The sequence below is a fragment of the Asparagus officinalis genome, chromosome 8 (genome assembly GCF_001876935.1).
Source record: "Asparagus officinalis chromosome 8, Aspof.V1, whole genome shotgun sequence".
NCBI classification, from domain to species: domain Eukaryota; kingdom Viridiplantae; phylum Streptophyta; class Magnoliopsida; order Asparagales; family Asparagaceae; genus Asparagus; species Asparagus officinalis.
The window spans coordinates 106,356,375-106,383,923 of record NC_033801.1 but is presented as its reverse complement, the minus strand read 5'-3'; the positions used below and the strand labels follow the sequence as shown (position 1 = coordinate 106,383,923).

General features: G+C 35.8%; 1 protein-coding gene across 2 annotated transcripts; it reads right to left on the bottom strand.

Annotated features, from left to right (window-relative positions):
• Positions 260-19,556, bottom strand: LOC109851428 (protein TONSOKU). Of its 2 annotated transcripts, none has more exons than XM_020421555.1 (20): positions 19,072-19,556; positions 12,549-13,349; positions 10,202-10,378; positions 9,764-9,855; positions 9,508-9,606; positions 8,950-9,431; positions 8,773-8,804; positions 8,110-8,322; positions 7,389-7,536; positions 4,163-4,279; positions 3,786-3,886; positions 3,546-3,669; positions 3,320-3,432; positions 2,929-3,040; positions 2,124-2,228; positions 1,963-2,029; positions 1,685-1,805; positions 1,421-1,594; positions 839-956; positions 260-759 (listed from the first exon to the last, which is right to left on the bottom strand). In XM_020421555.1, the coding sequence occupies exons 1-20, from the start codon at positions 19,342-19,344 to the stop codon at positions 323-325; spliced, it is 3,906 nt and encodes a 1,301-aa protein (XP_020277144.1). In that variant the 5' UTR covers positions 19,345-19,556; the 3' UTR covers positions 260-322. The 2 variants fall into 2 exon arrangements, with proteins under 2 accessions (XP_020277144.1, XP_020277145.1); XM_020421556.1 differs by having other exon boundaries at positions 8,110-8,319.

The following is a 27,549-nucleotide window of genomic DNA, read 5'->3' as shown; positions in this document are numbered from 1 at the left end:
AGTATAGACTATGAAGAATTATACCTCTGCTTAACCAGTCGTGAAATCTAAAGATTCATTCCCTCTAGTCTAGAGTCTAATTAAACCAACTTTCTGCTTTCTAAAAGCCTAGTTTCATGCTCTTCAAGAGAAAACATGAGACATTTCGTTTTATTTCACAATAAACACAATTACAAAAAGATGAATTTTTAATTTGGAGTAGAAATTTCCAATCACATGGTTTAGATATGTTTAGCTTCTTTACATACACCCAAAAATGTGACTATAATTATCTTCTTAATATAGATAAATAATGTGATATACAACAAAACCAAAACATGGCCTAGTCCCTTTTACAGCAAGGTTTAATCCCACAACATCTCTTCCCCTTCATGGAAAAATGAACAATCCCTCCATCCATAGAAACATGCCTATATGCTGAACCACAATTTCTTGTGCTCGATAAACACCACGAACCGTAGAAAACCTCAATAACTTCTGATGAGAGCTTGTTTCTGCTCAGATCAAGCAGTTGTAAATTCACAGCAGAGTCGATTGCAGTACCAAGCTCTTGAACCAACTGAGATCCTGCTAACTGGCTCCTATGACTTGAGCTTGCAGAGCTACTACCTTTGGGCCGTTCAGGCTCCTCGTCGTCGCTATCAGCAGCTTCCATTTTGTTTTCTAAACATTTTGGTGAGCCTGTCTCATATTCCAAGGTTCTATCTTGAGGTATGTCAGTGTTCTCGGCCAGATGCAGCTCTTCCAGAGATTCATTTTCTTGAAGAGACGAAAAGAAATTCAGTAGTTAACAAAGTGGAACTGTTAATAGATGAAGAGGTCGTGAAGGACTTTTAACCTGATAGTGCCTGAATTATCTGAATGATTCCAATGAGCCCGAGATGACATTTGTTCAGAATAAGAGATTTGAGACAGCATTGTTGGTCCATTAGGATAGTTCTTAAAGGATCAAAAACCTGTAATATCAATAAGAACAAATCCACAATCTAACCAGATAACATCCTTCAAATATGAACCAATCCTTGCACATTCAGGTGGCTGACGTCATGTGTGGGTGTATTTATATTTATACTTGATAGAAAATAAAATTAAAATTGTCATCTGCTGTTTCTTGTACTGCTTTGGATTTACTGCAATTGGGATGCCTATGAATTTGTTTAGCGAAAGCATTAAGCCGTTTGAATTAGGTGACCTACCATCCATGCCAAAACAGAAATCTGGCAGCCACACTGAGATGAAGACCCTCAACAGGAAAAGAATAAAGTAGGGTTATTAACATATATACCCCTTAAATTTTTTCCCAATTAAGTAATGTAAAACTCAAGTGCTTTTCTAACCTAGGCAGCATTATGTAGTATCTAATAATCCTGACGTTGAATTTTGCAATGCAGCTTGGTTCTGAAGAGATGAAATGACAAACCTCTTGACCAATGAAATTTCCTTCAAGATTCAATTCAGCAAGTCCACCAACCAGGGAAACATTTGCACATATCTTGGGAAAATCATGAGATGACAGTCCACAGTATGACAGGTCTAACTTCACCAAGTCTTGTGGTCCACTACATAGTGCAGAAGTTAACATCACTGCTCCATCCTGTGAAGGCAAATATGATTGAGTAATAATCACGAGCAGCATAATTTATTTGTAAATTACAAAGTAATATTTTTGAGGTCATTCACTCACCATCCCTATATAAGTCCCCCCAAGCAACAGTTCTGACAGATTGGATGAGCTAGCCAACTTGCAAAGGCCATCAACCATAGCCTTGTTTAATCTTATACCAACCAAGCTTAGTTCTGAAAATCTACATGGAAGAAAAATATTGGCATGTATCATATCGTCAAAGGTTCACACGAAGTTATGATAATGAGCTTTTCTTTACTGGTAAAGGCTGAAATGAGCAGTTAATTGGAATACAAGCCACATGACAAGGCATATTCATCGTAAAGGTAGAAATTAACCTTTTCAAGGATGCAAGTTTGGCTAATAGATTAACCATTGCAATTCCAGATATTGGCGTGTTCTTTCCTATATGACAAGAAAATGTTAATATATAAACAAATAAAACAAAATAACAACAGAAGTTGCAATATTATAAAACACTAGATCTTCAGACAGATACCTATGGAGAGATGTGAAAGGACAGAATCATCACGCAACGCATCAGCAACCTTCTGAATTGTTCTAGATGTGATAGAGCATTGTTCGATGTTTAAACTGTAGAGTGCTATAACACAAGGAGATATATTCTAGTCAAAAGTATATACATTAAAAAAGAGAAGAGAAATGTTTTGCTGGATAGTTAAACAATTGTTGTAGGTACACAAAAACATAGTTCATCTATTTTTAGTTCATTTTCCACAAACCCGTACGGAATCCATTTTTGTGTATTTTGCAATATGCCATATATAAATATATTTAGTTATTATACCGATACAGGTATATATATTGGCATAAACAAAGTGTATCAATGAATTAAGGTTCATTTTTTTTCTGATTATAAGATTATTTGTGTAATCTGACAGTTCTCCAACTCTTCATTGCAAGCTTTATGGCATATACTTCTGCAAGATCTGGAAAATATACTGCAGAAGATTCACTACTACAGAGTAATCCCTTTTTGGTAGTTCTTGAGTAGTTAAAAAATTTCCCAACAAATGGTTCCAATACAAAGAACTTAAAAAAAGAAAGATTTTTTTTCACTTGCTCTGATAATTCTTATAAAAAAAACAAGATTATTATTTTTGAAAGTTTAGAAAGCTATATGATAGAAATAATTACTTATATCAATACCAAAAAAATAGTTATGCGTGATGGTGGCGTGCGCTTTCTCGAATAGCACGATGGTGCATTAAAAATTTAAAATGCATTCTAAGAATATAAAATAAAATAAATAAAAATAAAAAACTAATGATGAAATTACACACCTTTGCATTTTTCTAAGATGGTATAGAGATATGAACTACAAGAATCTGTGAGCCGGTTCCCAGACAGATTTAGCACTTCGAGTCGAGCGAACAAAACTGGGCATTCACATATCTGCAGTCAGAAGCATAAAATTTTATGAAGCATAAGTATATAGCAACTTAATTAAATTAAAGAATTGAGAACTTTGATGATATTAAGAAACAGTTCGTGATTATCTGTCCTGAATTTTCAAATTTTTATGATTTTAAGAGACATGTCATGAGTGTCTATTCGTCAATACCAAGAACTTAACACCAAAAGACTAACTGCACTATAAAACTCAATAGCTTGTGTTACTTCAAAAAGAGCAGAGGAAAGATGCAATTTAGATGGTTTCTAGGATGTTGAAACCTGGAACAAAGAGGTTGGGCCAAACCGATTGCAGTGCAAATCCAACGTCAAGCCACCATACTTTTGGGTTGATGCAGAGAACATTTGTTGAAGTTTCTCCATTGTTTCATTACCTGCATGATTAGAGCGTAGAGTCTGTTTATAGATGTAGATAAAATGCAAATATTTCTTGTTGATAGAGGTAGTAGCAGAGATAGTGAGAAACAAAGAATCATTAAATGTGCACCTAAAAAATTATGAGAAATATCTAATACGGCAACTGTTTTGTGTGCCTGTAGAGCATTTATGAAGGGAAAGATAGTTGTATCTTGTAATCCACAATCAGGTACAATGACTTCATCTTCTGATACCTAGCATGGGAAAATGAGATACTCAACATGTCAGCTGAACAAAAATAATAATAGCCGGCATCAACAGAGATAACAAATATACATAACTTTAATGAGCACTATTTGAGTCAGTTTACCTCCAAACTATATAACTTCTTTACTAACTTGATGTTGGGTGTCTCTGATAATTTCTCACAACAGCCCACATACAGGTCCATAAGACGCTTTGGAACCCATCCTTAATAAATAACACAAAGAAAAGGAAGCTAAGAAGAGTGGCTTTCTAAAGAACTTTGATGAGAAGAAAAAGGCAAGATGATCTTAGTTTCCTGTTAAAGGAACATCGGTAATAAGTCAGGAATTGAATAGCAGGAGAGTTCACTGAACAAAAGTCAACAGACAAACATAGAATAGAAAACATAACTGAATACATCAATAAAACACTGAAGCATAACATTTGCTACAGAAATACAGCACACATGACTACCACTTAACTGAATAAATATTGACTAACCACAGATAATAGCTTCTATCTGAACATCTTCGCGAAGGTCCTTCAATACTTCAACTGGTTCCAGTGAATCTAGAACCTTTCCGCAGTACTTTAGATGCTTAAACATAGGCGCCAAACCTGGAAAATGACATGATAAGTACAAAACAATGGGAGTCGAAATATACTTTCTTGATGACCCATAAGCTTCGGCTTTTGCATGAAGTGGTTACTTACATGATATCACAGAACCAGGTTTCAGGAAATATAGGCTCAATGATCTGAATTAAAATATGTATGTCTGTCCCTATTGTTCTGTCTTTTCAAGCGAAGATTGGTAATAGAATGGAATCACTCAAGAGCTTTGTAATACTTATGTTTCAATAAGACCCTGACTATATGCTAAGGAGCTTTTGGAGTTGATATATATAATGTGAAATTGGTGGTGTCTGTGTATGTGACATGATGAGACAAATAAATTTACAAACGAATTATGTATATTTTGATTGACAACCTAAAGTTCTTTTTATGGATCATATATCTTGAAATATATTGGAGTTAGGCCTCACAAATTCTCTTGTTAAGAGGATGTGTGGCCCGCTGTCACGTGCCATAATTTTACAATTGATTAATATCTGTCCTGGCTAGGGCCTTGACAATAGATTAATATCTGTATTATCTGTCCTGGCTAGGGGAGTGACAATGGATTAATATCTGGCTAGGTGCATAAATGTATTTCAGCTGTCCAAACTGAATGACCTATATGTGGTACACATAGATCTGTCATTTTCTGATTGTAGATGGTGTAAAGAAAGTTTAATATTTTATAGCTATGCCACCTAAAACTGCACGCTACTGCAATCTATGCAAATGAGTATATTTCTTATTAGTGTAACTATGTCCTTGTGAAATGGAAATCCACCTCAATGCATTTGGTATCCTTTAAAAGCTATATTAAACACAAACTACATAAATATTGGATACTTTGTTGAACTTTATTCATGTCCAAGTAAGCAACCAAACTTATTCACATATGACCATGATGCAGGTTCTATAAAAATTTGCTTCGTGCCCCTCTTGGCAGACACATACGTGAAATTGAAAGCAAAAAAAAAGTAACTCTAATTTTAACTTGAAAGAACTAAGAAATGATAAATCTTTTGCTGGCTGCAACACAAGCCAATCCTTGTGATGACATCACTATTCCATGGAAATGATGGAAATGTTACTCATAAAACGTCACGCATAGATTGCACTTGTTGTCCCCTCCTAATTGTCACCAGGAACATCATCATATAAGCCTTTGGCTTTTGCCAACAAAAAGATGTCAAGTATGGGACAGAACTCGGAATTGACAAAGCTAATAAAATAATTGGCCAAATTTTCAGTTTGTAAAACCTTCATAAGTTTATGCCAAAGCCTTGCCTGGTAAACTATATCAAAAGGGCAATTCATGGTACTTTGATAGCCAGTTGGAAAGAAAGTTAGCAAACCATCTGGGGTGGAGGCAGTTTAAGATCCCCAGATTAAGGATCCAGCCTCTGAACTGATTTTCATAGGTGATGACTTGGTAATGTAATATCTGACTTGATATAGGGAACTGCCTTAATCTGCGGCAAGTCAAGGAGGAAAATAAAACTTGAAACTCACTCCCCCCACCCGTTCACCCCAAAAAAAGAGAGACGCACACACATGTGCACACGCATGCACACACAAAGAACTCGGAGTTTGTTCTGTTGGATGGAGAGCCAGTTGTTTCATGGAGGACCCAGCACATATGGATTTGAGAAGATTGTCTTGTGTCAAAGTTATACTGGTTGCTTCCCTAGCTGCCTTCTTATCCTATCTCAATGTGTTTTTATTAACAATGTTACATTAAACGCTGGACGCTTCTAGGCGTCAGACTTGGCGCCCAACGCTTAGTCGTCTAGGCGGACGCATAAGCGGTTTCTGAACGCTTTTTTTATTTTTTATTTTTTTAATTGTGATACTTGAAGATAAATATATATATATTCAATCAAAGATGCATAAATACTAAAATACCAGCACTATTAACTAAATTGCTTGGTTTACCAATTACAATAGCTCTTTGTATGTTTATACTTCTCAACTTAAATTATAAGTTCATCTCAACAGTGAAAAACTCATTCTTAACTCAAATTACTGTTAATGTATAAGTTACTGTTAAGTTTAAGTTAACAATAAACTTAAACTTAAATTTACTGTTAACTTAAGTTTAATGTTTACTTAAACTTAAGTGCACCATCAATAAAAAACTTAACATTAACTTAAACTTAAACTTAAGTTTACTGTTAGCTTAAACTTAAACTTAAACTTAAGTTTACTGTTAACTTACACTTCTTAAGTTTAAGTTACTGTTAACTTACACTTCTTAAGTTTAAGTTACTGTTGTTAACTAACTTAAATAGATATTTAAGAAGTACTCTTTACCTTGTTAGTAGTTACAAAGATCAGGGGAGCTCGGTAATGTTACAGAAGGTGCTAGGCAGACTAGGTAGGCATATGAGCGAACACCTAGCGCCTAGACCCCTAGGCATACACCTATGCAGCGCCTAGGCGTTTGACTATTTTTAAATTATTTAATTATAATAATTAATAAAAATATGTATTAAATTCATATAAATTTTTTAAAAAAGATAGCAATCTTAGTTCCATAATAAATCATGCATACTTAGATACTAAATAGCCAAAACAATAATTAACAAGGCTAGAGCCTAAGATGTTTTTTTATTTTTAATTACAATAATTGATAGTGAATGTCGATGTTATAGAAAGCTTAGATGCTGGTCTAGTGTCTGGGCGGATTTCTTTCTTCATTTAAGTGGTGGTCGATAAGATTTTGCTGAAGGTCGGAGGAGGTAGTGGAGGTGTTCATATTTAGAGGTTAATGAAGTTTGGAGGACGTGTAGGCTACAACACATAAAATCACAACCAAGACCTATAGGGTGCAATCCACATAAGCAGACAATAGTCCCCTAAACGCTCGTAAAATCTAGGTGGGCGGCCTAAATACCGCCTAGGCGCTAGGCGCTAGTTAGGCGGCCTAAGTACTGCGTAGGCCTAGGCGTACGCCTAAGCGGACTAGGCGCAGTTTTTTAAAACAGTGTCTATTAATACTACTAAGTTACTCAACAGGCAAATATATTTTATGCATTGGAATGGGTTGCTAACTGGTAACTGTCCTGGTAATATACACATGAAACTTGGAGAAAGCTGGTAAATGGATTACCGTTCGACCTTCTCTCGTCATATAGCTTCAGATAGTAGTGGCATGCAGCTGCGATTTTCATGCTTTCCGTGTCCACATTTTTTCTATCCATGCATGAACCCATGTTCATGTGAACCACGTCATGCCCAATTTTACATGTAATATAATGCTGCATAGTTTACAAGCTTGCAGAAATTAACAATTAGCATATAAAATGTTGAAAATTGATATTAAAAGCTGAGGAATGATAACATAACAAATCTGCAGTATTGACCTAAAACTACATTTAGCAGAAGTCTTAGAAGGAAAAGATTATCAGTGCATTGCAATGAACCATTCAGCAAACAATGCCCGTTTTAGATGAGTAAATAGAGTTAGAAACACTAGCTCTCTTTTAGTAAAGGTTCATTTTGTAGACAACACTGGTAAAACCGCTTGCTAATCTTATCACATGAATTGATTGCATAATACTAAAATGCATCTAAATATAACAAGGCCGATAACTGAGACCTACTTTTTTATTCTTTTTCTAGGTATTCAATAGGATTGGAAATAAATTAATTAAATAGTAGTAGAAGACTGGCTGACATAAATCAGTTCAAAGAATACCCTGAAAATGTAGATTAGACCCATGCCATCAACAGTACCAACTAGTATCTATCTACTGATGACATGTTACAGGTGTGATCTTCAGTATTCAGAAATTTCAGAAATAATGAACAGTGAGAATCATTGATCTTACGCTGTCGTCATCTTCAATATGATGGCAAACTGCAAAATCATGGTCATTTAGCAGATTACCAGAGACACTGCCACTCTCTAATTTGGACCCACTTACAGCACGTTTGGATGCACTGGGACTCTTGGACTTGAAAGAGCAAGAACTCCCTTCAGTTTGATCAGGTGCACATGTACTATGCACATCTCTCAAAAAAGTGGGACGTGTAGTATCCTGCTAAATGAAGAAACAAAAGTTGTGACTGTATTATTTATCTGAGGTGAAACAATCATTATATATAGAAGAATATTAAAAGTACAATGCAAGCAGGGAACGTGAACCACCTTAAAAATCAAGAGTTTACATTTAAATCTTATAGTATTTTAAAGTAAAACAAAATTATGCATATGAATCTTGCAAGTATATGCAATAAAACAGATACATGAAATTTTTGACTTAATCATACAGTTTGACTGTCGAAGTAGGTTGGAATTGTTCAGTGGCCCAATTCATACTATATGTCGAGATGAGTCAGCGTAACCACGTAAACAGAATAGTCCCTTTATTAAGAGGAAATACATAAATCGAATACTCCACAAATTTCCACAGAATAATGGAAATATACAAAATAATGACAAGGACAAACATCTGCATGTCCTTAGTATAGGATAACTAGTTCACCACTACCTTATTGGTTCCTTGTTCATCCTTCCTTGCATCTGTGGAACATAGGAAAGAGAAACTTTTCACCTTAACTTATCATAAAAAAAACACATCGATAAGGAGAAGATCAACTTAAAAATATAAGAAAGTGCAGATGATTCGTTCATAATATATATTTAAAAAATGATAATTGCAATTGACCTTTATCTGAACTAGCAACATCATCAGTGAGGCTCCCATGGAACCGCTTTCTCATTTGATCCATATCATCAGGATCATCAGTGTCATCGTCAGAAATTACCACCTTAGCACGTTTACGGCCAACAGATTGCAGATTATTAATAGACTTGTGTAGATCACCGGAGGAAGCATGTCCTGAGTGAGAAGAATTGCACATCTGCTTGTCATTACTATCTAACTGAGTTATCTTGGTCCTAGATAAATTTTTATTTTGGCGAATAAATTTCACCAAAGGAACAAGACCATCAGACTCTTCAGCATTGAGCACAGTTGGCTTCCTTAGAGCATGATTACTAACTTCTGGTGACTCACAAGCATTGGATAGGTTGTCAGATATTCCACCTTCTGTTTCCGTTTCAGAGCAATAATCATGACGTGTATTCCCTAGAACATCTTTGTCATCTAGTAGATGGTCTAAGTTTCCAAGGTCAAGCAGCAATTTCCTGCAACAAGTGTGCTTTAGTTAAGATTTGTAGGATAAGTGTGTTCTCTATAAAGGCAGCATATAACTGTGAGTACCTGGCCTCTTCAAGATTATCAAATCTAATCATCTGACTGTAGTGCATATTCTCAAGTGCAGTTTTCTGTAGTGATAGTAGATTGCCTTCTCTTGCAATTCTGCAAAGAAAGCAGCATTGTCAGTTTGATACTTGGAAAGCAAACAGAGAGCAACACTGCTGACTATTCACAGCATATGCAACATTCTATTTTTAAAAGTAGGTCTTCTGCAATGAAACTCAACACAATACTTCATATATATGAAATGATACAATACCTGTAACCCTCTTCAAAGGCCTGCAGGGCACCAGGCCAATCACCAGAAGAATCAAGAACACTCCCAATGTTTATCTTTGATGTAGCTTGTCCCTGAAATAAACTAACTAGAAAAATGAGGCCCTACTAATTCATAAATCCTTGAGCCACCAACATGCAGATATTTGAAATGTAGATGAAATAAAGAAAACCAGGTAGCAAAAATGGATAGAACTATCAATGACGCTCGACTTAATTTATAAACAATTTTTGCATGATACGAAAACCCAAAAAGATACTTGGAAAGGCTACAGATAATTCTAAAAATTAATCAATAGTTAACTAATAAGAAGCACCATCTTTTGCCCAAGATTAATCAGTCGTTCAACATCTACATTTGGTCTATTCCTGAAAGAAATGTAGAAACATCATGGTTATAAAAAGGATCTAAATAACTTACCTCCAGGTTCCCTATAGACCTGCAGATGTTCCAACTCTTCATATACCACTTGCGGGCTTTGTTAAAGTTCCGGAGCTTTTGGTATGATTCCCCAATAGCCAGAAGAGAATCACTTAGCTTATCTTTGTCACAGAGCTCACTTGCCACCTTTTTCTTTCTTTTAGCAAATTCTAGATGCTACAGAAAGGCGTTAGATTACATTTTAAATTTTCCCAAAACACTGTGATTCAATATTACCATGAGGGAATTTGTTGGATTCCCTGCCAACTGAAAAATACACTACCTTAAAAACCACAGAGAGCAAACTAAAGAAAGATTTCTAACATATGTTTGGGACTATAATGAATTAATGATCAAGACAGCAGATTGTTTGTACTTAGACTGCTACATACTAATTAACCAAGGAGCCAAAACAGTAGCCAAATGAGCATATGCTAATCCATAATTTTGAAATAAGCTTTAAAGTAAGAGATTTAACCACAATTACCAAATGGTTCTAGAAAAAGATTGTTATTTCAGCCGTCATTTGCTTACTTCCATGAGAACATACCATACGAACAAGGATTATTATACTAGATAGCATAAATAGCACTTAAATGCCTTATGGTTTCCCCCGCTTTGCACCTATATACACTCACTTGTTTCTAGCAGCAATTATATATCTTAAACTTTTTAAATTTTGCACTTTAATGCCTTCTATGATGCAAACGTGACAATTCTCCCCCGAATTTTCTTATACGATACTCACAATCAAGTAACTTTTTATCCCCTAATGTTTGCTGAAATTGCTGTTAAAACATACTCTAACGCCATATTGCCATTTTAAGCTTACCCTAAATAGATTTTAAAATAGAATTATGGTGGGTTTAACAGTATATTCAATGAACATTAGTGGCTGAAAAGTTCAAAATGAGCTTGTGAGTGTCAGATGAGAAAAGATAGGAGAAAATCTCACTTTTGCATAAAAGAATGTATTAAAGTGCAATTTTTAGAAACTTTAGGGTACATGAGTGCTACCAAAAACAAGTGAGGATATATAAATGCAAAGTGAGGGAAACTATAAAGTATATAAGTGCCAATTAGCCTACAATTTAACTAAAGGGACTAAACCAATTTAGGGTTTGAACTGTAGCTGAGCACTGGAGATGCTACAGTGCATCTCATTAATTTAGAACATATGTTAAACAGAAAGTGTAAATAAACGTTTTTTTACCAGTAAAGCCAAAGTTCAAACGCAATTTCTCTTTAACCCCACCCACTTCTAAAACCAATCTTAGTCCAAAATGCTCCATCAACTATAATAGAATAAGTATATGAAGGGTTTTCTGCCAACAAACCCAAGGTTTTACCCCAATTTATTTTTAATCTCACTTCCAAAATCACTCTTATACCTAAAATACTCCACAAATTATTTTCGAACCACTTTGTATTTCATCATATTGAAGAGGAGATGGCAGAGAAGATAGCAGAGGAGAGGCGGCGGCGGATAAGGAAGAGAGCTGACGGACGGAAGCGACAATGGAGAAGGAGAAAGAGGGTTTAATGGGTTTCTGGATTCATGAGATAGAGATGCGAGATGAGACAGATCCAATGAGGATTATCCAAAGGGCACTTCGGGTAGAGAGAGTCAAAGGGGCGGAAGCATTGGTAAAATGTCAAAGGGGGAGGAAGGTTGACTCTTTTTTACAGAGGACCCGAAGCAATTTTCCCTCCATGGAATTGATATCAATATCTGACTTGGTATTAAATGAAATTCCTGGCCAGATATGATCTGATTCTGCAGAGGATTTGATTAAAAAAGGGGTAGATTTCTATAAGATAATAGGATAGACTTCCGCAAGAACTCTTATCGGGTAAGAAATTGCACCACATTTAATGTATGCTTTAACCTAGGAAATGCGAAGAGCAAGCCTCTGCCTTTCAATTGGATTAAAACTAGTCAAGAATTAGAGAGAATTATAGATTTGCTATAAGTAATCCAAAACCAGAAAAGAACTTTCTCGTGTGAATATTACCAGTAATAAAATAATTCTTAGTTTAAATAATTAACCATTTCATGAAAATCACCTACAAATTGTTATTAACGGCGTCATGTCATGTGATAGTTTGGCACTGATGATATGTCTATTTTTGATAATTTAGATATTCAAATTATATTTTCACTTAGAGAATATCATGGCTTCTTGAGCTTAAACCGAAGTAATGATGCCCAGTTCGAAATTAGATATCAGCCTTTGTTAATAAACCTTCTATGACAAGGAAAGAAAAACAATGCCAGTTTAGACAGGAAGAGATAAGCACCATGTGGCTGGTAAAGAAGGGAGATAATTGGAAATAGTTCACTTACTTTCTGCCAAGCAAAAATCATGCAGGATTTCTCGATCAGAGAATCTAGGCAGGAATATTGCTCAAGAAGGAATTTTCTCTCCTTTGATGTGCGCCGCACATCTAATGCAGTCCTCATCAGCTTCTTAAGTTTCTGCTCATCTTTGAATAATTCCTGCAGTACTTTAGCTGCTTCTTTTGTTGTTTCGAAATTGTTATTTATCAGATCAACTAATGCTTTCTCATCTTCCAATTTTTCTGCAATATCAAGAGCCTTCTGATAGCAACGATTTGCATCATCATACTTCTGAACTCGAAAATGTACCTCCCCGAGATTAACGAACCCCTTTGATTCGCCAAGGGAATGGCCAATCTGTTTACATATTGAGATGTCCCGTTCAATGTGATGTCTAGCCTTATTCCATTCCCTCCGCTCCATATAGACACGACCAAGACTATTGTGAAGCCTAGTGCGGGCATCATCGTATTCGCTAACTTCCTCATCGTTGCATATCTTTAGGCCTTGAAGCAGAACTTTCTCAGCCTCATCCATATTATCAAGGTCAAATTCGAGCAAACCTACATTGTTATGTGCATCAATAAATTCCTTAACACAGTATGAAGCTGTATTACACGGAGGATTATCCTTCAATGTCCTTGCAAGCTTCATGGCAGATTTCAAGTATTTTTTGGCATTTCTCAATGCATTATGGTCATTTTCAGATTTAAGAAACATTTCATGGTAGGTACGACCGAGTTGTGTTTTGGCTCTTTGCTGCTCAATTAGGTTATGAGTATCCTCGGCAAGCTCCAAATGCTTTTTCTGCACGTCAAATAGAAACAGCAAGTAAAAATGTAGTGTCAAAATATCAACTGGCTGAGTGAGGTCTTATAAAATAAGTGTCTATAGACTAATAAAACACAGATAGAAGATATTAAAGATTGTCACAGTATATAGACATGCATCTAACAAAAGGAAATTTTTTGAGTTCCTAATTACAGTCAACAGGCTGCTCTGAGTCTGAAAATTTGTTTTCATATCCAGCAAGGTTATATGTATAGTTGTCAGCTCCAGTACGACATTGCTTCTCATTCAAATGATGGTAAAGCTCTTTCACAATGGAAAATCAAGTGCCATGTATGTAGGCTGTCAAAAAAATACTGTAGATAGCTGATCCTTACAAAGCGCTAACGATGAAAATTACAATCTGACGACTTTCACGACAACAGACGAGAGTTACAATTTGACGACTCTCATACTTCAAAAAGTCAAATACAAATATTATAAAATGACGATCTTTGCAGAACTTGAAGAAGATATTACGATTAACGACTACTTCAAAGCAAAACGCGAGGGTCCACCCCCGCGTTCCAACTCCAAAACGCGAGAGTCCACCCCCGCGTTTCAACTTCAAAACGCGAGGGTCACCCCTGCGTTTTAACTCCAAAACGCAAGGATCACCTCAAACGTGAGGATCACCTCCGCGTTTTACAAAGCTGAACGCAATGCTCGCTCCAGAACGCGAATCTCGCGTTTGACCATTTCAATTGCAATTTGAACGGTTCAAAACCGTTTTCCACACAATGGGGCCACTAATCCCCCATTAAAAATGGAGAGATTTATGGGGTCAGTTACACCTCTAGATCTCTAAAAATAGCTTAGAATTCAGCTGAATACAGATTCTTTTGGATCATTTTGGTTGGAGCTTGGAGATCATTTGACTTAGTGCTGTCCTCTCACCGCTTAGCTCATCTTCTCGAAGATGACGACTCTTTGACTTCTCTGGTTGTCTTCGATATTATATGACGGTTACATGTCTATTTCATCTCTATGATCTCTTTAAATCATCAAATGCACTTTTTGATTTTCTAAACTTTTTTATAATTTTTTTAATATTTATACATATCTAAATTAGACCATTATTTGACTTTACGTTTTTTACTGTTATTTTATCATAATAGCCCCAAATAGCTTTAGCAATGTCTCACTGTTACACGACACTATCCGCTATCGATAACCTTGTCTACCGCTTTGGCATACCAAGACAAATAGTCCACGATAATGGAACTCAATTCGTCGGTCACGGCTTCTAGAGATTCTGTAATAAGTTTAGAATTCAAAGTGTCACATCAACGGTATATTATTCGCCAGCTAATGGCCTTACAGAAGCTTTCAATAAAACTATTGTGAAGCTTTCCAAAAGTTTGTCTCTAAAAGTCGACGTAACTGGGACGAAAAACTTGGCGAATGTCTATGGGCTTATCGCACAACGGTAAGAACCCTAACAAAAGCTACTCTCTTATCTTTGGTATACGGATGCGAAGTCGTGTTACCATTAGAAATTCAGATCTCATCCCTAAGAGTTGCTCTGATAACCGGGATGACTGATGAAGAAGAACATCAACTACGCCTCCAAGAACTGGAAGCGTTAGACGATAAGCGGCTTCAAGCTCAACAACAGATCATGTTATACCAAGTTTGAATCTCTAAAGTCTACAATAAAAAGGTCAAAGAAAAGATCTTCACGAAAGGTGACCTGATTTTAGCAATCAGACGACCTATGATCATGACACATAAGATAAAAGGTAAATTCAATCCTAAATAGAAAAGACCCTTCATAGTAGAGTCAGTCTACTCGAATGGAGTTTACAGTCTCATTAATCAAAAAACGATAGGCTCATGATACTAATTAACGAAAAAATTCTCAAAAAATATTACCCATAAAAATCATGAGACCCTTTTTTTCCTCCTTGTTAAGTCTAAAAAGAGAAATTAAACTCGCTCAAGACTGAGGGTTGGTTACTTAGAATTCACTGGATTAAGAGTAATAAATCTTCTAAGTTGTCATGTTTAACAAAATACCTCTGCCAACTATTAAAGTTAACAAAATATCGTCGAATTAACATTATACTTCTAATGATTAACATCCCCATGGAGATCGAATTCAGGTTGTCTCATTCTTAATATAACAAGCTTTTCCGAACCAAAATCAACTTATCAACTCTCTTCAATAAAGTGATAAGTCCTTAAAAATCTTGTTCAAATCACAAGTACAAAATATCGTCAAGTTAACACTACACCTCTAATGATAAAATTAACTTATTAATTCTTTTCAATAGAGTGATAAGTCCTTAAAAATCTTGTTCAAATCACAAGTACAAACTATCGTCAAGTTAACACCACACCTCTGATGATAAAATTAACTTATCAATTCTTTCTTATAGAGTGATAAGTCCTCAAAAATCTTGTTTCAAATCACAAGTACTAAAAATCATCAAATTAACACCACACCTCTGATGATAAAATTAACTTATCAACTATCTTCAATAGAGTAATAAGTCCTCAAAAATCTTGTTCAAATCACAAATACCAAAAATTATCAAGTTAACACCACACCTCTGATGATAAAATTAACTTATCAACTCTATTCAATAGAGTGATAAATCCTCAAAAATCTTGTTTAAATAACAAGTACCAAAAAATCATCAAGTTAACATCATACCTCTGATGACGAACTCAACCTATCAATCATCCTCAATAAGATGATAAGTCTATAAAATAGATGTTATGTTAACATTACACCGCTAACAGTTAAACTCGACCTTCGCGTTTTTGAAGATAAGACGCGGATCTTGCGTATCAAATTGCTCAATGATCAAAGTAATGAGGAGCGATTCTTTCTCAGAATCAGACAAAGAAGATAACCAAAGTATTTTAAAAATTTGTTCTAGTCAACCGTAAACTTTTAAAAACTTTGAAGGGGGTTCTGTATGCTGTCAAAAAATTATTATAGATAATTGATCCTCACAAACGCTAACGATGAAAGTTACAATCTGATGACTTTCACGATAACAGACGAGAGTTATAATTTGACGACTCTTATACTTTAAAAAGCCAAATACAAATATTACAAAATGATGATCTTTGCAGAACTTAAAAAAAAGATTACAATTAACGATCTCTTCAAAGCAAAATATGAGGGTCTAACCTCGCGTTTTAACTCCAAAACGTAAGGGTCACCCCCGCGTTCCAATTCCAAAACGCGAGGGTCACCCCCGCGTTCTAACTAGAAAACGCGAGGGTCACCCCACGTTTTAACTCCAAAACGCGAGGATCACTTTCGTGTTCTAACTCCAAAACGTGAGGATCACCCCCGCGTTTCACAAAACTGACACGAGGCTCGCTTTAGAACGTGAATCTCATGTTTGACAGTTTTAATTGTAATTTGAACGGTCCAAAACTATTTTCCACATAATGGAGCCACTAAGCCCTAATTATGGAGAGATTTATGGGGTCAATTACACCCCTAGATCTCTATAAATAACTGAGAATTCAACTGAATATAGATCCTTTTGGATCATTTTGGTTGGAGCTTGGAGATCATTTTACTTGGCATTTTGAACCATCTTTGATTGAAGATCTTTGAGATTGGCTATCAGAGAGGAAATCTATTTAGCTTATTTCGGTTAAAAAGCATTGAATTTCCTTTCTGAAATTAACTCTCTCGCAGTGTTCTAAACTCGTTCAGAATTCCCAAACTTGCTTTGCAAGTTCTCCTAAGACGTTAAGTCAAGAAGAGAATACCAAAGTTCCACAAAGCGAGGTGCTCGGATCGTTAACGGGATACAACAAGACTCAAGCTCCTATCGCCACCAAAAAGAACCCAATATTGAACAAAGGGAATGATCTCCGTTGAACTTTCTCTTTTGTAAATCGAGAAACCGATAAAGAAAATTGTAATTTCTTTTTCTAAGTCAATTAGAGAAAAGTTACTTTGAAAGATTATATTCATTCTTTTCCTAAGTCAGTTAGAGAGATTAATATAAATTTATTTCTCAATTTTCTTGTAATTTTTTTCGTAAACAATGTAGTTCTTTGAGGCTAATATAATATGGCTATCAAACAAGATGAGATTATATGGAATTAGTATTGAATATTTAATGCATCTCATAGGACTTGTAGAAACAATTGACTGGTCTTTTGCCATTCGTCTGATTCCTTGTACGACTTAATCATGACTATCTAGTATCTACGTGTACATTGTTTCTGGAGCATTCCTCGTAAATTTGAAAGTGAAACCAATAAAATAGAGAAAAGAATCTAACTAATCTTTTTTCTAATACATGAGATTGTTAAAGCCTCATCCACTACAAATGCAGGTTGAGGGTCCTAATTTGTACTACAACATGCCCCCACAGGTTGAGCGTCCTTTTCACGGTCGAAACCTTGACTCACATAACAATATCTTTTTCCCCCCTTAAACCCACTTTAACACATGGTTGGAGGGATTAGAACTTGCTTTTCTCTAATAACCCCCTTCTGTTGTGCCAACGCTAAGCTGTAGTAAGGGTTGAGGGTTATAACCTTATATTCTAACTGTGTAAGAAATTAAGGACAATGTGGGAAAAAAAACATGAAGAAAAGATAGAATTTGAACAAATACCTATTTCATTTTATATATCCAATTCATCCACAAGAATAACTTCCAAAAAACTACATATCGTTCAAGCATGTAGGATAACTTTTGGTAAATAGTGCAGGGATTTTGGCAAATAACAATCTGCATTCCGACTATGTTTCAATTGAATGAATAATACCAAGTTACCAACCACATGAAGTACATCAAAGTAAGCCTTCTAGAAAAAGCCTGATCAAAAGTTATTCACCCAGGTTTAGGAAATTGGGTATTAACTGCTACCAGGGTGGAAAAGTAGGTACATTGTTGTACAATGTTTGAATCAATTTTATGTTCAATCCGTTTTCCTCAAATCCAATTCACACATTGAATTCATTGCTCAGTGATGTCAAGTAAATTGCGTGTCATATAAACAAACCATGATGATCAGTGAAAATACAACATTAAGGAAACAAAGAACAATTTTGATCCAAAATTATAGCGTCTAAGCAACTTCACAATATCTCAAAGCACTCATGGTAGAACAACAATAAAGCTCTCATCCAAAAATTTTGGGGTTAGCTACATAATCCTAGTCTTCCACTCAATTTTGTGGAGGGTCATCTCCTCTACTAAGTTGGTCGTTATCATATCCTTCTTAACGATTTCTATTCAAGTTCTCTTAGGCCTACCTCTAGTCCTTCATTATCCGCGAAGCATAATCTTATCACCTCTTCTTCTAAGATGCATTTAATGGCCTCCGCTACACATGACCAAATCATCCCTCATTATCCTCAATAGGAGAAAACTCTAACTTTATGCAAATGCACCCATTGCTTATCCTCGTTCTTGTGTATATCCACTCGCGCACCATAACTTTTTCATTTGTCTTACACTAAAATTTTGAGCTGTTGTTTCTTGGTTGTCCAACATTCTAATCCATAAGGCACTGTTGGCCTTAAAACTGTATATAGAATTTCTCTCTTCAATTTCATCCTACCCGATGAATTATGACATATTAACTGAAAAAATAAATAAATAAAGTAATTATAAAGCTAGAGTTTTGATGAATGCCCATCTCACTCCAGCTCTAACTCACTAAAAAATACGAATTTAAAAAGCAAACAAACGGAAAAATCAAATGGAAACCTGATAAGTTATGGCGTGCTTGAACTGCTCCAATCGAAGGTAAATCTCACCCATGGATTGGCACGTGGGAAGCAGCTGCTTTAAGGGAAGATACTTGACCGATATCTCGTGGTCGATTCGTAGCCATCGAAGAGCTTCGACGTACTCTCCCTTGTTCTTCAAGATGTCGGCGATTGAGTTCGCCCATTGAGCTTCTAGGGCGTGATTTCCGATTCTTTTTGCTTTTTCGTACTCGATTTTGGCTTCCTTTAGCTCTTCATCGGCTTTCCTCATTGATTCTTCTCTAAATTAGGGTTGGAGATGGTTTTTGAGAATTGGGGTTTCGAGAGGAATTAGGGACCTGGAAGAGGAAAATTAAAGGGAGGGGAAATCTCCCGCCAGAAATTTGGGATTTGGGTATTTTGGGGTGGCTTTATCGGCCGTTGATTGAGCCGGCTCCAGAACTCGTAACAGCTTTCTACTTCAGCCTACGAGCCCCATCGAGGATTCCCGCCCCGTTTGTCGTGTAAAATGTTGGCTTCTTTCCTTTTTTTTTTTTTTTTTACACACGCCATACTATACATGTATGCCCTTTTTGCTGGTCAACTTTTTTTATATGAACTACAATAACCTATGGACTATGAATTTTTCTTTTATCGGACTAATTGATATTAAGAACGGTTAAATTCCAAAAAACTGATAATGATTGGAACTTTTTGCTGGCGTGCTGCTATGTAATGCTAATTGTTGGCCACCAAACTTCCTACGAGGAAGTGTTGTCTACAGAAACTTCCTATGAGGAAGTTTCTCCAAAACATCTGATTAGACATCCTTCTTCTTCGTAGACGAAACGATCATATGATAATGTGGAAACATCGAGAAACATATTCGAAATAAAGAGCATAGCAATCTATCGCAGAAAATTATACAGCTGAGCAAATATATGGTTCGACAATCGCCTACATCAATGATAAGAGATTTAAGTCTTCTTTATAACATATAAGTATTATTTATAACATATATAAAAGATACAACATTTCTTGTGTTTTTTATAGAACCCACAAGAAACTATCTCTCAAACTCATTATTAAAGATCTTTCAAAACCCTATATTCCTCTCCTTATCCCCCCCCCTACCTCTTTGTTACAATGTGCATGTATCCTTAGCTTTTCCACAATGCAAACCCTTTTAACCTGAAAGAGTCTACTTATAGGATCCACTACAGGAGACAAACTCGAATATAGCTCCTAATCCGAATAGAATATCAAAACAATCCAAAAGATGCCCAAACCGGCCTGATCGGGCGGTGTGACAGGCCAGTAACACCGACAGGGCTTCTTGATTGTCCGGATTCGCACCTTTTTGGTTCTGTTTGGAAAAACTAGCTGAAAGCTACGAGATTATAGCTGAAAGCTGTCAAGCTAGCTGAAAGCTGTGAAATTGTAGCTGAAAGCTGATAGCTGTATAGCTAGCTGATTGACTAGAGCTGTTTTGCAAAAGAAGCTATACAACTAGCTTAAATTTGTTAAATGACTAAAAAGATCATGCAATATTATTAATATAAAATTAAAATTATCAGGGGTAAAAACGGAAGAAAAAAATTGACAGCTCCTTCCCAAAGACAAACGCTACTTGAGATAGCTTTCCAAAAGCTACTTGCAAAAGACACAATCTCCAAAATAATCTTCTTCTATTTTTGGTCACCAAACAGCTCTACTAACTTATTTACCAAGTCAATAAAACACAAGCTATTAGATAACACACTTTTTTTTGTTGTCAAACAGTGCCTTTGTCTTTTTTCCTCGTATCACCTAATACTTCGATTCTGGCTCTTCCAATGTCTTTCGGGCTTAAATACAATGATATTTCCCAACATTTATAAGTGAATGTATGTGAAGATACATTTCTACTTGGTAATTCGCTAAAATTAAACATTTAAACGTATTGTTTTGTAGTTTGATCGTGTTTGAGAAAATATATGTTAGCTTGGATTTAAGTTGTGGTGTTGTTATCTCAAACTTCAAATAACATTCTTATTTTATTCTTTAGTATCTTGCAACATCACAGAAAAATAGGTTAAAATCTAAAGTTGAGATTAATGAGTATCATATGGCGTATGAGGGGATTCCCTCATATACAATAATGTGGTACAATCTTCACCAAGTGAATAAAGTATGAGAGAGAGTGGCTCATAATCACACTTAGTGGTGATTGTGTCACATCATTGTATATGAGGGAATCCCCTCTATGACATATGATACCCATTAATTTCATTCAAACAGAAAATATGCATGCATAAAATAAATTAAATTAACTTATTATTGTACGCAAGAAATATTGCAGTTAAATGTTTAAATGTGTTAATCTCTCAAAATAATTGATATTCTATAGCCATAACTCTAGACATATTAAGTAGTAAGTCTAAAATTAAAAAAGAAAAAACATCTTGCTCTTTACTAATAATGAAAATGGACATAAAAACAATATAAATCTTATCAAACATATTAAACCATTTGATCCCTGTTTCCATATATTTTAACTAGTATAATTATTTCTCACAATGGAATTTTACCTATTATTATACTCCGTTTAAAAGCACGAGTTGTGGAAAATCTTTCAGTAGAAAAAATATCATTGAAATTCAAACACTAATCTGCTAAGTAAGAGTAAGTTGATTTATTTAAAAATATTTATTCATAACCGTGCTTTGATAGAAATAGAATTCCTAGGATTCAATTCAATGCCTTTATTCAGAAATAGTTATCCATAACCGTGCTTTTATCCTAAACGTGGTTAAATATCAAAATAATTTAATTTTATATTTATTTCATTACTATAAATAAGTCAGGTTCATTTTGAGTTTAAATATGTAAAATTGAATTATTAGATTTGCTATAATTAATATTTAAACATTATAAAAAATTAATGTAATGGATTTTTACACTAATCTGGAATCAATATACTTAACTAGGTTATTTTATTGTCATTATGAACTATAGTTCTAGCAGTAAAGAAATTACATTTCTTATTGCATTGTGTAGGCGTCAAAAATTGCCCATAAGTCCCCGCACGCGGCTCGAGGCAGAGAGAAGATGATGAACATTACTATTCGAGTCACATAAGCTCATTTAACAACGACAAACACATAAAATGAGTCGACGGACCATGCGAAGCAACGAGATTTCAGAATAACAGAAACACAAATGGACCGAGAGCTGCACGTCGCTCACGAAAGATGAAGCGCCCTCTCGTGACCCGTTTATTCCACTTATGATTTGATCATGGGAGCTTGTAGATCTCCTCGTTGGCTTTCTAATGCATTTTGAATCGCGTGATTTCGAGTTCGGATAACGAAAATACAACGAAAACGGACAGAACAGACAAAACTCTCCAAGCCAAGCCTTGGCGAGACACCCATAGGTGTCTCAACCAAGCCTTGGCTGAGACACTAAGAGGTGTCTCGGCCCAAGGTTGGCCGAGACACCCACGGGTGTCCGCAGACCCGAAAATCAGATTTTGGTAGATTTAAGCTGTCTTTCGACCATTAACCGCCTAGATTTGCTCTAACTAATAAAATATCATCCATGAACGTGGTTAAGTGGTTACAACTGAGGATAAGAGGGAATCAACCATTCTTATCCGAAAACAGGGGTCCCGAAGCCGATAAATACAGCCCCAGGGCCTTCATTTTTCCAGATCTGGAATTTTCGAGCTTTGGCGAAGCCCTGTTGAACTAAAGACTGAAGGAGCACGAATTTCAGAAGAGAGGAGGAGATCGGAGAGAGTTCTTTAACACAAAGAATAAGAGTTTGTTAGATCCACAGTTCCCATTTCTTATCCTTGATATTGCCCCGTTACGGTGATTTCGAGAAGAGTGATTATCTCGCTGTTGCTGAGATAATTACTTCGGTTTCTTGATTCCTTCGCGAATCAACGAAGTTTCGGATCTGATCTGATCGCTTGGTAGTCCACGGATATTAACGTCCCCGTCACCGGCCAAGATCTTATGCAAGCAGCGGAGGATAAACGTCCGTTGCACTGTTTGACGAAAGTTTGCTTTTTTATTTTCATTGTGTAAGGGTTTTATAAAAAGACTAACTTTTTCTTTTCATTATAATGTTTGATGTTGTAATGAATACAACAATGAAATCATTAACTTTCTCACTAAACAAGCCGGCGATCACAGTGGGAGCCAACAGCTTCCCTGTCAAAGCTGTCGTGACGCAACTAGTGATCAAGATCCTAGTAAATGAAGAGGTCGAATATGAGTTCGACCAGCAGAAGTTCGAGGAATACTTGTCCTCCTCCAGATCTGCCTCTCCTCGCAGATCCAGAAAAGTCTGCTAGTCTTCCGACATGAAGACCCGAGAAGATGATCTCCGCGTTGCCGCCATAGCAGTTATAAGTCGCAACGTGTCGCCGACATCTGGCGAAGTTAGATCAGCAGATCCAAACTCCTCCTTGACCAAAGAGTCAGTTGCTAAAGCTGCGCCAACGTTGTCAAAGAGGGCGTGCCAAAAACGGCGTCAACGTCTTGCACGTCAACTTGCTAAAGGTTTGGAGCCAATGGACGGAATCCGCTATAATGTAGATCTAAAATCTAGACAGCGCCAAGAACAACAACAGCGATCGAGCAGCCCCTCCTCTAAAGTAGAGAAGAATGAATGAGTCTGCGTCAAGAGGACCCGCTCTACCTTTGAGGAGTGAATCCAGAAGCATCGCACATTGCTGGCGCAAGCCCGAATCCTTGTGCAAGAAGCACGAAAAATACAGAAGGAAGAAGTGGTTAAAAAATCGCCCAAGCAGAAACGGGTTTGGATGTCAAAGGTCAAATCAACGCCTAAGGAAAAAGTAGACGAAGTTATCCTTCGACCTTCGTCAACTCCGGATCTCACTCCCCTTGGTAGTGTGGACCTCACCAAATTCAGAGTTTCTCTGAAAGATCGTCTTGGTCCTCTCCCTGAAGATCAAGGTAAAGCACCTGTTAAGGAGCGATTGAGACCGTTGAAAGGTTTCCAAACAACCATTCAGGCCGGGGGTCATACTAATCCCCCCAATAATAATAAAGAAAAAGTTCTTATGACTGACCGCATTTGATTGCGAGTTGAAGTACAAGAGCCCGTTAGAGTTTCACGCTTACAAAGGCGTAAATCTAAACGAGAGACTCTTGGAGACGCCAATGAAGCGTCATATCCTCAGAAGGAAACATGTTCGTCTAATGACGACATTATACCTGGGAAGCCGTGCCAACACACGATAGGTTACTCCAGTTATTAGACTAATGAGTTGTACTATCAGATGGCAAATACGAAATATCCGAGAGACGAACTCTCGTTGTCCGTGCGTGAAAATCATCAAGGCAGTGTTGTCAGAATGCAGCTGCCACGGGACTGATCCCCGAAGGGTCTCAATATTTGAACGAATCTCTACTGAAACATCCGATCCAAACACCAAGCGTTTTCGCAGAAGAAGGCCAACCGGCTTAGTTGACGAGTTCCCTCGAGTAACTATCAATATGGCTGACAAAGGCAAGTCCTCGAGATGCTTTAATCCTGAGCCTTTTGCAGAAGTATCTTAGCGCATGACTTGGCTGTGGTCTGGAACTGTCAGACCTAGAGCCAGGAGGTCACGGTCCTCCGACGATGAAATGTCAGATGCTTGCTTTGCATTGGCTTCTGACGATATGGCATCCGGTGCAGGGTAATCTTATGAATAATTCATGATTAATACCGAGCAAATGGCTAAAATTCTCGAGGACACTTTAGCCAAGCAGAAAGAGAATTTTAAATTTGAAATAGAAATGGTCATGCAGGAGATAAGTGATAATCACATTTTTATTACAATTTATACCCTCATTATCTATTTTGTATGAATAAATATACCACTAATAATTATTTTTATCTTTTAATTGCAGGTTAATGAAGAATAAATCTCAACTTCCTATCTCTCAACAAAAACCCATTGATTAAATGAAGAAATGAATCAAGAAGCCCATTGGAAAATTAAATTTCCAAATTATCCAAGCCCAAAAGAAGAATTAAAGCTCATGAAGCAATAAAGCCAAAAATACCAAGGAATTGCCAAATCATTCTAATGCACAACCCACAATATCAAGCCAGCACAACTCCTATTTTTATTCCTCAAGTGAGCTTGAAGGCCCAAGCCCATCAACAAATAATTCACCCATGAAGCTCTAAAGACTTAGTTGCTGCTGGAGATTGGTTTCAAATGACCAAATGACCGAATTTGATTTGATCATGTGAACCGGATTTTCATTGGACTTTGCTGCAGTTTAATCACAACAAATGCAGTTGGATCATAAATGGGCCGGACTTAGGAATTGAATTACTTGTGCAGCTCTTCAACTTTGTTTTGAAAATCACAAATGAAACATCTTCATGGGCCGGACTTGAGTGTTGTTGGGCCGAAAATCAAATGCTCATACACTTGCTGCATTGTTGATTTCTACTCAAATGAAGACCAAACTGTGCAGAGTTGATTTTTTGAAAAATCAAAGGCCGGACCTTCCTTGAGGTGCTACAGAGAATTGATCATATGGACCGGTGCTTGTTTGCAAGAATTAAAGGGGACCGGACTTATTTTCATGGGCTGCTAAATTTCTCTTGGAAAATCAAATGAAGATTGGAAAATCAATTCAAAGGTGGAGATTGTGGCTTGAGGCTCAAGACAAATCCAATAAATCCAATGGCTCATATTCATTGAAGATTACTATAAATAGAGGTAGAGAGTGAGGGGTTAAGGGTGTGAAAAATTTTTTAAACTCCTTTTGGAGAGGAGGGCTACTCTTAATTGAGAAGGCCTTCCAAAAATTGTAACTTTAGTTGCAATTAATAATAATAATTTTTCCTCTTTAAATTTGTTCTTTCTCCTCTTTGTTGAATGATGAGGATGGAGATGAAGAGCAATTTGAAGGTTTGCATTTCTTTTCTTTTTTATTTTTTTTTGTAATTTCTTTATTATTGCTTACTAGTTAGATTTAAATCCATGCTTGTAGTATAGATTTACTTTCTTATCTTTTTATTTCTTTTTGCACTTTAATTTGTAGAGTAGATTTATTTTTCTTGCATTTAATTTCTGCAATTTATTTTGTAGTTTAGATTTTTATTTTCTTTGTAATTAGATTTATTTCTTGTTCATAGTTTAGATTTTTCTTTTCTTTTTAATTTTGTAATTAGTCTTCTTTTTCTTGTTTTTATTTCTTAAGATGTGAATTTAATTCTTGTAGGAATCTTAGAATTGTATGAAACTAGTCTAATTTCTTTTATATTGTATGAATTATTCTCTTGTACTTAAAATGTTCATGTTAGGATAATCAACTAGAGAACTAATCGGTAGAAGAAGAATTTGATAATCTATGCTTATCTTAAATGGTTTGATAGGTTATGCTTATGAATTCTAGGATTATTATCATGTTGTTGTTCTTATCATGAATAGTAATTTTAGCTTAGATGATAATTTGATAGGTTACACTTTCCTTAAATGGTTTGATAATCTATGCTTAATAAATCTAAGTTGAAATATGATAAAAAGAGAATAGTTTATATTTTGTAATTGAAATTGGTTAGTGGATTATATTCTAGATTTCTTACCTCTTTTGAATCCTTCATCTTAACTTTCTTAAATTTTCTTTTCATTTTTGGTTTTATTTCTTGATTTTATTAATTCATATTTCTTGCCTTGTGATTTCATTTATTCTTTAATTCTTCCTTCTCTCCTCTAAAATTCAATTTATTACCTCTTGCATATAAATCAAAACAACCACTCATACAATCACACTTATTCTTTATTCCTAATTGTCACGCACAAAATATAAGAACCAAGTTTAATAATCTCTTAAAATCACCTTCTTCGTGGGATCGATATCTTTTTATACTATAACTTGATAAATTGTGCACTTGCAATTTTGGTACATAATTATGCCGCATCAAGTTTTTGGCGCCGTTGCCGGGGAAGGTGCTAAAATAGGATTTTATTAACTTGATTCTTTAACTTGTGTATTTTTCTTGTGAAGGAACCGCTTGGAGCTTGAAAATCTTGGATTGAAGATCAAGAATTTGGAGCATTGCTTTCGGGTAAGTCTTCTTTCTAGTTTTCAATTCCACCCTCTTTAGCTAGCTTCACAATTAGAGACAATTAGGATTTAAAAAAAAAGATTTTATTTTTGTTGACCATAATAAAATTCATCTTCTCACATTTGATTATTATTGACCATAATTAAAAAAAAGATTTTCTTTTTATCATCCTTTTTAGTCGCTTTTAATTTCTAGGGTTGCATTTCATATAGTGTAGGAATTCACCAAAGTGATTGTAGCACTTGATTTGGCACACACTTAAAACATTCTTAAGGGCAAAACCCCAATCAAGATAAGGTAAGGGATTTCATCACCCTTTCCTTAGCCCACAAATCACTAATTCCTCACTTCACAAATCCAAGCCTTCTAAAACTCATTAGACGTTGGCCCCTAAGGATTCGAGCTC

Coding starts and splice junctions, on each gene's coding strand:
- LOC109851428 (XM_020421555.1), bottom strand. CDS start 19,344: ATGAGGAAAGCCGATGAAGAGCTAAAGGAAGCCAAAATCGAGTACGAA. Junction 3,887..4,162: donor GATAGAAGCTATTATCTGTG/GTTAGTCAATAT, acceptor TTATTTATTAAG/GATGGGTTCCAAAGCGTCTT. Junction 1,595..1,684: donor GGGGGACTTATATAGGGATG/GTGAGTGAATGA, acceptor TTGCCTTCACAG/GATGGAGCAGTGATGTTAAC.